The 14,505-nt window shown below is 40.8% G+C and overlaps 1 protein-coding gene across 1 annotated transcript; it reads right to left on the bottom strand.

Annotated features, from left to right (window-relative positions):
• Nucleotides 1-6,287: 6,287 nt before the first annotated feature.
• Nucleotides 6,288-7,232, bottom strand: LOC117476968 (olfactory receptor 51L1-like). The gene has a single exon (XM_034123653.1). The coding sequence runs from the start codon at nt 7,230-7,232 to the stop codon at nt 6,288-6,290; it is 945 nt and encodes a 314-aa protein (XP_033979544.1).
• Nucleotides 7,233-14,505: the final 7,273 nt, after the last annotated feature.

Raw genomic sequence — 14,505 nt, 5'->3', positions numbered from 1 at the left:
AGCGGGCCGGGGGAGGACAATCAGGCCACATCTCTCTAGCAGGCACCCCAGAAGCCGCCGTCAGCGGGCTGGGGGGACGAAGATATGGCAAACCAAGACGGCACAGGGAACTCCATTTCCCGCTGAAACAGGTTGATATAGCCGGTGTGGAACTTTGTCTGAACAATCCATTTTTTGGAGGAACTTTCAACTTTATTTTTATATCCCATAATTTAAGGGATTAGTATTTTTTATTCTACAGAACTATGTGTTACCAAAAGAGGGAAAAGTATGATAATGTCTTTTCTGATTTCTGTGGCTACTTTTATTGCCATTTTAGTGACATGTTGTTGTTGTTGTGTGCCTTGTATCTGCTCATTGTGTGTTAAGACTCATCAGTTCCACCATTGAGGGTAGAGTAAAGATGACTCAGCTGACAAGGACTTTGCTTTTTAGACATATTTTATTCTCCCTCCACTGTCATAATAAGTTGTTGTTGTGGACTGTTCCTAAAGGTTTAAAGTGCTCTATATCCCAACTTCTGATGGGTTTATATAAATGTTGGGACAGACACAGTAAGAAGAAAATTGACAGTGGTAATGTTTCAAATGCTATATGTTGATCTCGTGAGGTGAGATCAAAAGAGGGATTGAAGTAAGAAGATATGATTCTAAACTGTATTGAAGTAAAGATGTATTATTTTGAATTGTATTTTAGTGAACATGTTTGAACTGTCTTAAGTAATCACACTCCTGGGTCATATACACACCCTGTCCCTTTCACCTCAACACACCAGATGTTGTTTTTTAAGGTAGATTTGGGTCTCTTTTTATGGGAGCACTAAAGGTTTAATTGTTTTAAAAAGAAAAGTTTATGAGATAACTCCCCTGGAAAAGGTAGGGAGGGGAGATCGGGACGGAGATAAGAATTGACTTTTGACCTTAGGGGACTTTGGAATTTCAAGTTCTGGTGAGAACTATTGAACCCGGCCAGAAGCGAATCCAACCAGTAAGACCACTTGTGGGAGGTGAGCAGTTTACACAGCTCCTCCCCAGGGGCTCTCTAATTCGCTGTTGAATAAAAGGGGAAGGGAACAATTCAACACATCTCCGCCCCAAAATAGGGATATGTATACGGTTGTTTTTGAGTGTAAAATGCTTCTGGTCTGTTGAAAGCTGGTGCTAGAAGACGGTAAACCGCATCACAAACCTGGAGTCCATACTTCTCGTTTTCTGAAAGCTGGTCTGTCTACCTGTAAAACCGCATCATCAGGCCTGAAGCCCGGAGTACTCGAGTACTCTGTATAACTTGTATATGTGTTTGGTTTCCTACTAGAAGTAAACTCAGATAATTTGTTATAACTTTGATTCCGGTGTTTTCAATTCCTTTCTTAATTTAATAGAGATCCAGCCTCATCCAACGAACGGCGCGTAGCAGAGGTATTCTACTCCAACACCTTGTAACTTAGAGAGATATTTCATTATGTAGGTAGGAACTTTATGCATGCTAAGGTTAATTTAAATTGGCTATGCTCGAGTATGTAGACAAGCTAATGTCGAAGTAGTGTATGTGAAATCAACCTCACAATAAGATGTGTGTATATTACAATTATTAATGTCATATTTCAAGATGATTACTTAGATATTACAATATGGTTGGTTGAGCTGGAGTTCATTATTGAGCTTACACGTTAACGTCACAGTCATCTGAAGAACGAACCCAAACCTTGTTGTTTTTATTAATTGCATTACCAAATTGGTATCAAATAAATAGTAAGCATTGGTAACACAACTTCCAAAGTTACAGTAAAATAAAAAGGACCCTGACTCGGGCAATACACAATCCAACATGTTCAACAGAAGAGAATAAGTTATATTGTTTGTACACATGGTTCTTTACATATATATCTGTTTGTTTAAAGTGTGCAGGTGATGCAGACAGGCTGGACCAGAGAGTGAGAGACAGAACTGGACTCCTCACAGCAGTGAACTTCAGCACAGGTACAAATACTCTTTTTTCATACTGTACAAAGAATCAAGAAAGATATTGGTTTAAATAAATTAAGTATTGACTTTAATACACTGATATACATTCCATTAAACAATACTAAATACTAGATCACCTACACATCAGTGAAGTTGAGGGTTTTTTCCATGCAAAAGGTTACATTTAGATGTTAACAAGCAATATGACTTGTCAGCTTTCTAATTTAATGTATTGAAGGCAAAGATATTTAACACATAGTGAGAACTGCTACTATTTATCTCTCAATATTGTCTGTAAAAAACGTGGTAAAAGTTATTCTTTCAGTGAGACAACAGAGCAAGCTTCTACAGTTGCACTACGTTTTGATAACAGTTATATTTTATTATCAAAATAATATTGATTTCAATGTTGATGAATTTCATACTGTTCATTCATAATCTGATTGTCTTTGTAGCTCAATGTTGAAATAAAAAAAAAACATACAAAATATATAAAATAATTATATCTACAGCCCCTAAACACACAAACACACTTCTTTCATAAATAAGACAATAATAATATGTTTTATGTTTCCTGTAATTTTTGTTAGGAAAGGACATGCCTGAAAGACACGACTCAACATTTTCTCCTTCTCTGAGGGTCAAGAAGAACATCCAAGAGGAACATTAAAAGCTGATGTTATGAGATGTTAAGACCAGTACAGGACATTCACTAAGAAACTACTTTTATTGTGAAAACACAGTCAGCTGATCGAATGCACCTATTTCCACATCTACACTCCATCAGCTGATTATTTCTATTTGCCTCACTTCATGAGCTTCACAACATGTACCTTGTACCGCAGAGTTTGCAACGTTACAAATAAATGGGGCCAATCTTCAGTCGGATATGAATGTGTAATCTAACATTTTCAGTAAGAATAATGGACAAAAGGAGTGCAAATACAAATACAATTTATTGAAATGTGAACCAAAAGTTAATCAAACATGTTTTAAATAAAAAAGCACATATGGACAGAAGGTGTAAACCTATTAAATGTATAAGTAAACACATTTAGTCAAATAAAGTGACAGACTAGGCCTGTGCATGGGCTCCTCCATCAGGCCTGGTCCTCCTCGCTGAGGAAAGACCCTCAGTCCTCTCCAAACCAACAGACAGGACGTCCATCACACGGAGGTTTCTCCCTGAAGTCTCTGCAGCTCTCTGGACACCACGCTGTCTCAATCCATCCACACTGAATATGAGAGGGGAAAAATGAAAATAATAAATGCTTTAGACAATAAGAAATATAAAGTTGACTGTTGAGTTGCTCAGTTTTTTTAGATTGTCAATACTATTACTGTATAACTAATATCTCAGGTTAAGAGGCACATTCAAATAAAGATTGGTCTTTAAATACATTTTGTCTTTTGAATTGTTTGTCTAAAGTCAAGGATCTAGAACTGGTACTTATAGTTTTAATGATACAGTCTGGTTATAATGCTGTTTGGAGGAGGCCTCACAGGTAAGAGCACTAACTAGCTACCATCACATGTACCTTAGCTTGACTTAAATGTATTAAACGTATAATTAAGTGATGGCAAAATATAAATAACTAATGTCATGCAAACATATTAATATTTGCTTGATTCCAGTGTTGCATTTAGCACATTGCATACAAACGTCAAGGGATTTTAAGATTCTGAAGTATTATGCTAAAAACTCAATAACTTAGATTATTATTTCTAGTTTTGCTGAATAGTTTCATGTCCGCTTACCTTAGAAACGTAAAATGTGACGGCAGTGTGCAGATGGGGAGCATGTTAGCTTAGCTTCTTAGCTTGAGCTAGCTCTGTTACTTCCAGCTCGGAGGCAGCAGGTCCCGCCTCGGCTCCGCCTCTTTGCCCTTATTTGGAGCAGGCGGGAGTTAGACTCTGATTTCACTGTCGAGCCGTTAGTGGCCGACTCCGCCTACTAAGGGCTTCTCGGCAACTCTGCAGAATCCTATGGGTGACGTCACGGACCCTACGTCCATTTATATATACAGTCTATGGTCTGATCCCAGTCTTCTGCTGGATCACTGCTGCAGTTCTGGACCACATGTTGACTACAGACCACAGAGGAGAGCTGCCCCAGACCCTCACTGACATGGTATATGCGTATGATCACGCACACCTGTGCCTTATATCCCCGTGCGTGCCAGTACTACTGGTCTGTCTTACATAATTATCCACGTCATCTGTCAGGTGGGGACATATGGAATATGTAGCTGGGTGGAGAGATAGTCTGTTCACTCAGAGAACAACGGTTACAATGTAACCTACAGTTATCTGCCAGCCAGAGGTGAGCTGTTGAAAAGTGCATTGTATCTAGAGTAAGCCAGCTGTTAGTGACAATCCCTGAAAGTTTCCATATGTAATTTCGTGGAAGGTAATATATTTTTGAAAATAAACATTTTGACCCAAGACCACAAGAAAAACTGTCAAGTTTAGTCCTAAAAGTGAATGTCAGCTCTCAGGTTTCAGGCCCGCTTTTTGTGATATTATATTGGTATATTGGTTATTTAGTGTTTATTCTACTTCTATCATAGATACATTAAAATTGTTGATGCAAAACACTTTCTTTTAAAAGCAGCACATTCACACTAAACCTGCATGGAAAGGAAATCAGTGCTGCGATAGATTACCTCTACGGGGTTTAATTATTAGATCAGTCACAACATTTGCAGAAACATGCAGGAACCAGCAGATGGCAGCAGAACCAAACAGTTGTTGGGGGGGGGGGGGTAAACTGCTTTTACTGCACACACCTCCAGTGCCGATTCTAGAGTCGGTGGGGGCCCAAGGCAAACATTCACTGGGGGCCCCTCGAACCAGCTTTTCATCACCACGCACAGCCGACAGCATGCTTAAAGGGGACCTATCATGCAAAATGCACTTGTGTACGTCTTTTATACATGAATATGTGTCCCCGGTGTTCCAGGGAACTCACCAAGTGTCAGAAAACACAACCCTCTCTATTTTCCTCCATACCCAAATCTCTAAAAAAGGGGCTGCAACGGATCTGATAAAAACTGATCCAGATTTGAACACTGTCCTGACGTCAGGACGGTGGCGCTACGGCTATTGGGCCAACTCCACCAATCAGGAGGAGACAGCCACGGCCATTGCCGTTCGAAAGCGCTGGAGACGCTGTAGTACATATGCCAGGCCTGTAGGTGGTGCTGTTCTCACAGAATCTGCCCTTGCTAAAACAGATCTAAAAAATGTCAAATTGAGCAAAATGAGGCATGGCTAAAATGCATGATCTGTTTGGTATTTTGAAAAAAAAAAAGTATAAATATGCCTTATATAGGTATGGTCCTACACTATATTATTCAAATATAGCATGATAGGTCCACTATATTTGAATAATATAGTGTAGGACCATACCTATATAAGGCATATTTATACTTTTTTTTTTTCAAAATACCAAACAGATCATGCATTTTAGCCATGCCTCATTTCGCTCAATTTGAAAAATGTTAGCTCTGTTTTTGCAAGGGTTGATTCTGTGAGCAACAGCACCATCTACAGGCCTGGCATATGTACTACAGCGTCTCCAGCGCTTTCGAACGGCAATGCCATGGTTGTCTCCTCCTGATTGGTGGAGTTGGCCCAATAGCCGTAGCGCCACCGTCCTGACGTCAGGAAAGTGTTCAAATCTGGATCAGTTTTTATCAGATCCGTTGCAGCCCCTTTTTTAGAGATTTGGGTATGGAGGAAAATAGAGAGGGTTGTGTTTTCTGACACTTGGTGAGTTCCCTGGAACACCGGGGACACATATTCATGTAGAAAAGACGTACAAAAGTGCATTTTGCATGATAGGTCCCCTTTAAGTAAAGGTGAAAAAGCAGGGACTCACATGGCTATAGACTGTTGTTTATTGAATATATTACATCATCATTACATTTTCATTATAGTAACAAAGGGTGAATGATTCACAACAAAATATTAAAACACAATAACAACAGTAAGTGGTGTAACATCACAATGCCTAACATACAGTACACCTCAAATCCTGTCAAATCTACTTTTTATGAGGATATGTTAAAAAAAATACATTTTAATATTGACCTTAAATATGCACGAAGAGGCAGCACATAATATGTGTTCTAACTTTAAATATATTACATTTAACAGAATAGTAATATTTTAACATTTGAGGGAAATTCAAGCCAAATCTGAGTTAAATCAAGCATATACAATATTGTTGTTGTGCTTTATGTTGATCTCTATCTATTCATATATCCCTTTAAATAATTATTATAGGAAACACAATCTAACATGGTCAACATATTCCTTTTATATTTCAGCAGCAGGACCCTTCTTCAGAAATCTTAACACGACTCCTTTGATTTGAGGCAGACCCAGGCCATAAACGATAGGGTTATTGAGGGGGGGAATGATCAGATACGCTAAAGACAAAATAACTGCGATGCTTGGATTCAGTTTATCAGCCTCAAATCGAGTCAAATACAACTCGCAGAAGAGAGAGATGGAGTAGGTCAAAAAGGAGATGATGTGAGGCAGGCAGGTTTGTAACGCCTTTCCTCTGAATTCAGACGATCTCCTCCTGCAGACCAGCAGAATCCGTAGATATGTGTACAGGATGAAGAACATGGGGATGATGATGATGGTCACCGTGAGAAAGTAACCTATGACTTTGTTTGGAGTGGTGTCCACACAGGAGAGCTGCACCATAGGCCAGTTAGAGCAGAAAATCCTGTGCAGTTTATTTCCACACAGCGGTAATTTAACAGTAAGATAGAGAGTGAAGCCAATAATAAACACTGGGTAGAAAACAGCAACGAGCACAAGAACCTGCACCCATTTGAAGGTCATTTTACTGTGATAGTGTAAGGGCTGACAGATAGCAATGAATCTATCGTAGGCCATGATGGTGAGGATGGTCTGCTCACAGGAAACATAGGTGTAAATAACATACACCTGAATAAAGCATAATGGACGTGAGACCAAATGAGAGTCAGAGAGGATGTCCTGCAGGAACCTGGGGAAGAATCCAGCTGAGCCAAACAGAGAGTTTACACACAGACAGCTGATGAAAATATACATGGGCTGATGCAGAGACTTCTCCAGGAACACTGCCAGAATAATGGCCATGTTAGCAGAGACTATAGTCACATAGATGAACAGACACAAGATGAAGAACAGGTATCTGAGGGGCCCAAAGTCTGCAAACAGAGTCAACTGAAAGTAGGGAGGGTTCAGGCTGCTGTTGCTCTTCATGTCTGCACCAAAGAGAGGAACAATACAGGAACTGTAAATGAGATGATGTTAGCTACATTTCAGATATTAATACAAAATCAGCCTGCGTGCATGCATGTGAATTGTAAAATCTCCTAGGGTTGTACGTGACAATATTGTGCTGGGAATATCTCACCTCCACATACACTACATGCAGCAAAGATCTGGCATGTCTCAGTTATTCAAACAGGAGTTCACAGACTTACTCACTTTCTATATCTGGATAAAAAGGAGGGAATATAAATGCAACATGTCCTAATTCAACACATACAATACTAAAAACCACAATAACCTGCATGCATGTGAATGGCAAACGCTCACAGTTGGACCTGACAATAGTAAATATAAATTCCAAGTAACTGAAGAAGTGATGTACACAAAATAAGACCTTCTCATAAACTACATGCACCACAATCCTGGCATTTCTCAGTTATTTAAACAGTATTTCACTCACATTTAAAATGTTTGTGTTTGCACCTAAAGCAAAAAGAGAGATGCATTCAAAGATCAACCGGTAAAGGAAAGGAGAGGAAGAAAAAAAGGCTAAACTTGCCCTAGCCAGCATATAGTATCATCACATTGAAGGGTAATGTAAGTGAGAATAATCCATAGCATATACACTATGTTAATCAATGCTTGCAAAAGCTTGCATAAGAATAACAGATTCAATGAATTCAACACTCTCAGTACATCAGCACATATAAATACACTCATACAGAATAATTATTGACTTACTGATTCCATGCGTGAAAGTGTGCTGTAGGAACATTCACATATCTTATACTTGTGTTCAGATCAGCACGATAACCTTGAAAGCATTCAATAGTCAGTAGTGTGTTTTACAATAGTTAGACAACTGAAACAACCATCAACAATTACGTTTAAGATTCAACGTGGGTACTAACAATAAAACAACGTATGTAACTCAGCATGTTAGTGAGAGCTTTGACATGATGAGAGGAAGCCTCCCCCCCTGTAATGATCCACTCTGAAGAAGCTGGACACTTTAGGTCTGTCTGCTGCTAGGATGCAAACGTTGCATCATGTTACTGAGAGGTGTGTGTGTGTGTGGGCCCACTAATGACCCTCATTATATCAGCTTCTGTGGATACTGCTGTCATCTGAATACATTGCATCATATTACTTAGGTGCAAACACACACACACACACACACACACACACACACACACACACACACACACACACACACACACACACACGTGTGAAAAGAGGCATGGATACTGAACAGGCCTACCAAACAGAGGCCCCATTACCCAAATGATCAGGGCCCTTCTTGGCTTCACCAACAGAATGAAACTAAAAGAGCTACGTACAGAAAAAGACTCAAAATAATCACAAAGCATCAACAGAGAGACAAAGAAATACTCCAGAGACACCTGACGACTTTAAAGAGTTAAAAAGACGGCAAAGAGACTCAAAACGATTTTAAAAAAGACAACAAATACTTCAGAAACACAAAATTATTTAAAGAGACACAAAATACTGCAAAGAGACACAGAATACTTCAAAGAGACACAAAATACTGCAAAGAGACACAGAATACTTCAAAGAGACACAAAATACTGCAAAGAGACACAAAATACTACAAAGAGACACAGAATACTACAAAGAGACACAAAATACTACAAAGACACACAAAATACTACAAAGAGACACAAGACACATTTAAAGAGTTACAAAGACTTCACAGAGACACAACAGATTTCAAAGGGACACAAAACGACATCAGAGAGTTACAAATACGTCAGAGACACAGAAAGACTTCAAAGAGTCAAAAGATACTTCAGAGAGAAACAAAATCACTTTAAAGAGACTTCAAGGAGAGATAAAACAGCTGCAACGAGACATGAAGGGATTCAAATGTTATTAAAAGGGGAATACAAAAAGGAAAGGAAGTCACAAAACGGGAACAAAGAGACACAATCTTACCATCAGTTTACAAATATTACCTTTTTCCAAACACTTTAAGGCGTCCAGTGTCCTCAGCACTCTGCATGTCTCCGTCAGCCATTGCACTACAGGCACACATTCAGAGGCAGAGATCAGAAAATAAATACAATAGAAACATACCATTATGTGCTATATACATAAATAGATATATTTAACCCTAACCCATTATTATTATTATTAGGGCCTGAGCACAAAGTGCAAAGACCTATTGAAATCGGTGTCGTTATTATTCTTATTAGGGCCTGAGCACGAAGTGTGCGAAGACCTATTGAAATCGCCTGGGTTATTAGGGCCTGAGCACGAAGTGCAATGACCTATTGTTTTCCATGGTGTTCTTATTCTTATTTGACCGGTTCTGCACTTTGGACCTGTTTTTGAGGGGGTTACCACACTGTTCACGTAGCGACATTTGACAACGCCGCCAGGACGGGTGAAACATTTTACATTCTGGATTCGATGGTTGCAAAATTTCCGACATGCTCGCTAGCGCCACCTGTCAAAATTCAGTTTTCGAAAAATGTACATAGTCGCAGCGTAAATCGGATGGACCTGAAATTTTGCACACTTATCCGGGTGGAGCAGCCCTACATATTATCCTCTCATATCCCTAAGCTCCGATTTTTTTTAAATTAGCATGATGTGAAAAACAGTGAAATATTGACTACAATTTCAATTTTTTGCTTTTCAACACCAAACTTAGTGTACAGCATCAGTGGAGGGTCAGACACACTACCGTAGAACATGAGCATGACGTGTGGAAAAATGTGCCCGTTTTTGCAAATACGGCTCAGTAGCGCCCCCTATTGTGCGGTAGTCACATATAGTTTCTCTGAGCGACCCGAGTCTTGGCACAGACATGCCTCATGGAATTGCCGACATATTTCAAAATGGCTTCCATTAGCCTCCCCCCATAAAGTCGGCCATTTTGGAAAATGTGCATTTTAGGCGCATTTTTGCAAACTACTCCTAGGGAAATGATTGGAAAAATTCAAATCCAGCACAAGTTCAGCCCATATCCAATGTGATGCTAAATTGCGAAATGCATTGTCGACCGCTCACACGGGGTGCTCGTAAGCTAACGGAGAATGTGGCATGTTCAACGATTTAAATAGCACAAATTTGCTAAAATGAGCTTTGGACATGAAACTTGGGACACACGTCACAGCCCAGGACCTTTTCCAGGCTGTACAATAAAATCGTACGTTTTGTGAAATCAGCTCAGTAGCGCCCCCTATTGTGCGGTAGTCACATATAGTTTCTCCCAGCGACCCGAGTCTTGGCACAGACATGCCTCATAGAATTGCCGACATATTTCAAAATGGCTTCCATTAGCCCCTCCCCCCATAAAGTCGGCCATTTTGGAAAATGTGCGTTTTAAGCGCGTTTTAAGCGCGTTTTTGCGAACTCCTCCTAGGGAAATGATCGAAAAAATTCAAATCCAGCACAAGTTCAGCCCATATCCAATGTGATGCTAAATTGCGAATGAATAGTCGACCGCTCAAACGGGGTGCTCGTAAGCTAACGGAGAATGTGCCATGTTCGACGATTTCAATGGCACAAATTCGCTAAAATGAGCTTCGGACGTGAAACTTGAGACACACGTCACCGCCCACGACCTTTTCCAGACTGTACAATAAAATCGTACGTTTTGTGAAATCAGCTCAGTAGCGCCCCCTATTGTGCGGTATTCACATATAGTTTCTCCCAACTACCCGAATGTTGGCACAGACGTTCCTCATGGAATTGCCGACATATTTCCAAATGGCTTCCATAAGCCCCATCCCCCAGCCATTATTCACGCATTTTAACCACATTTTTGCTCACAACTCCTAGGGTAATGATCGGGAAAATTCCAGTCCAGGACACGTTCAGCCCATATCCAACATCATTTGCCTAAATGGCAAATCAAATAGTTGCTAGCTCAATCGGGGCGGACGTTAGCTAACAGAGAATGTACCATTTTTGACGAGGGTTAGGGTTAGGGGTTAGTCCAAACCAGGGGTTTTCAAAGTGTGGGAAGGTGAGCCTCCCCTCAGAGAACATATGAACAGCCGCGCCCCCCCTCCCAATTATTATTGCTATTATTATTATTATTATTATTATTATTGTTGTTATTACATTGCATTTCAAAGAGGTCCAGTAAGAGAACATGTCATTAAATGCTCTGTTTTCGCTGTCTACCTTCCGCCATTTGAAATTATTCCGACTGTTTCTCTCCTCTTGTCTCGTCTCTGTGAGTGTTTGAATCTATTGTGCTGACTCACTGACTGCACCGATTTGATTGGCTGAGTAGCGTCACCTCCTTAAAACATTAAACAATCACTTTTTAAAACCTTTTTATCTTTATGTTTTAAACATATTGTATAAAACTCCTCCACTACTTGGACTATTCCTTGCACCCCTCTAGAATAAGCCCGAATGGTCTCAACCATATTGCATCAGTAATAACGTGCACTTGTTGACTTGTTATAACAAGATCGCAAGGACACTGGTAGCGATCGTACAATTGAGTGTTGTTCAGTTTGTGTGTTGTGGAACATGCGTGTCCGTGCATGAAAATATACCACACACCCAATTACAATAGCATGTTCAATTCACTACCCTGGAAGTTAATAAAGTTGTTAAAGTTGGAACAGCCTGTGGACAGCCGTTCTTCCTTGCATGTCAGTCGCCGACACCTTCTTACAGAGGACAGGCACATCTAGCTGCAGCACGACCCGTATATTTTCGCACGCCGTGTTCTCAACACATATCTTTTAAACATTTTTAACATTTTCAACATCGTGGATACATCCTTATATGCTCCCGGCAACACACTGAACGTCAACTTTATCTCCTTATTACACTCACCCCTACTTTAGTGGGAACAATGAGTCTGCGTCTTTGATGCACACAGGAATAAACGCAGATCATCCTCTGGCTGCAGCCTTGACCGGCACTTCCTTTGATCAGAGTCAATGCGGAAAACCCGCACTCACACAGGTAGGTGGAGGTGAAGGGAGTGAGCACTTTAACAGCCTTTTTGGCGAGGTGGGGGAACTCGGTCTCCACAGACAGGCAAAAGTGTGCAAATGTCACTTTACTCGTCTTTTTCTCGTTATTATTTTTTCTCACGCTGCGCCTCCCCTGAAGCTCTCTGGCGCCCCCCAGGGGAGGCGCGCCTCACACTTTGAAAACCGCTGGTCCAAACTAATCGCATATAGTTGTCCCGATATTCATGAAACGCTGTATACACATTACTATTATCATGGCACACATATTGGAAATGGCGTTTCATTAGCCCCGCCCCCCAGACAAATGGCAATTCTGAAAGATGGCCGTTTCTCATGCCTTTTGAGCACATTTTTGCACACTGCTCTTGGGGAAATGATCGTAAAAATTCAAGCCCAGGACACGTTCAGCCCAATTATGCCCAGCCATGCTGAATTGGGAATAAAATAGTTGCTAGCTCAATCGGGGCGGACGTTAGCTAACAGAGAATGTACCATTTTTGACCATTTACATGTCGCCAATTACTCCAAACTACTCACATATAGTTTTTCTGATAATCACCAGACGTTGTATACACATTGCTCTTATGATTGCACACATATTTCAAATTGCTTTTCATTAGCCCCGCCCCCCAGAAAAATGGCAATTTGGAAAGATGGCCATTTTTCATGCATTTTCTGCACATTTTTGCACACTGCTCTTGGGGAAATGATCGTAAAAATTCCACTCCTAGACCAGTTGAGCCCATATCCACAGCCATGCTAAATTGGGAATAAAAAAGTTGCTAACTCAATCGGGGCGGTCGTAAGCTAACAGAGAATGTACCATTTTTGACGAGGGTTAGGGTTAGGGTTAGGGGTTACTCCAAACTAATCGCATATAGTTTTCCCGATATTTATGAAACGCTGTATACACATTGCTATTATCATGGCACACAATTTTCAAAAGGCGTTTCATTAGCCCCGCCCCCACGAAAAATGGCCATTTTGAAAGATGGCCGTTTGTCATGCATTTTGAGCACATTTTTGCACACTGCTCTTAGGGAAATGATCGGACAAATTCCAGTCAAAGACAAATTATGCCCATATCCACAGCCATGCTGAATTGGGAATGAAGAAGTTGCTAGCTCAATCGGGGCGGTCGAGAGCTAACAGAGAAGATACAATTTTTCACGATTTACACTATTTGGTTTCATGAAAAATATTCAAAACTGTTTATTTGTAGATATCTACTAAAGCATACAAATACAGTGTGTAATGTCGGCCTGTTACTTATATTACTGAGTGATATATATTATACACACTCTTCTGCTTTCTGCACTGGCCTCAGCAGCTGTTGTCACTGTAAATGTCGGCTCACAATTAAAGCAGTTGTATTAAAAATATACATAGCCTAATATCCAGAGGACATGCGTTGATTGAGTAAACAAACGGTAAAGGGCAGAAAGTCTGCACAACCCACTGCACCACACGCCACGGTTACTGCTCCTCCAGACAGCCTCCGCGATAATCGATCCTCGACGAGCCTTTACAGAAATTCGATTTCCTTCCAGGCGGCGCGCCCACATCCGTTTCCGGGTCGCTGCCGGAGGACCTGGGACTCCGGAACGCCTCATTTCGGAGGACTCGCGCGCCTCTGCTTGGCGCCGGGACAACCGGCGACCCTCCCCTACGGGCGCTCGGATGCGAAGGCACCTTGACGCTCTCCTGAAAATGTGCATTTTCAGGAGAGCGTCAATGTTAAATGATATCGTGCAAAATGACTGGCTAAAACTCTCTTCCAGACATTTAAAAATACTTTCCCCGACCATTTAAACATTATTTCTGGCTTGTAAAGTGCAGTTATGCGCCCTGGAGGTATTATACTATTTCAAACAACTTTTCCCCGCCTTTCAAACACTTATTCCTGGGTACAAGTGTTATCTTTTCCCCCCTGGGTGTGTGTGAGACAGGTGAACTGAGTCAGCCTGCCAAAAAGCAGCAGTCTGCTGTCATTTTAAACAGTTCCCCGACTTTTTAACACACTTTTACCCACGTTTTGAGCACTTATTCCTGGGTCAATGTGTCATCTCTTCACCCTGGTCCTGAATTAAAACAGTTCCCTGACTTTTTAACACACTTTTACCCACGTTTTGAGCACTTATTCCTGGGTCAATGTGTCATCTCTTCACCCTGGTCCTGAATTAAAACAGTTCCCCCGACTTTAAGCACTAATGTGCCCATGATTCAGACACTTATTCCTGGCTAAATGTGTTCTCTTTTCCCCCCTGGGTGTGTGTGAGACAAGTGAACTG

The sequence above is a fragment of the Trematomus bernacchii genome, unplaced genomic scaffold, assembly GCF_902827165.1.
Source record: "Trematomus bernacchii unplaced genomic scaffold, fTreBer1.1, whole genome shotgun sequence".
NCBI classification, from domain to species: domain Eukaryota; kingdom Metazoa; phylum Chordata; class Actinopteri; order Perciformes; family Nototheniidae; genus Trematomus; species Trematomus bernacchii.
This window is presented reverse-complemented; position numbering and strand designations above follow the sequence as displayed.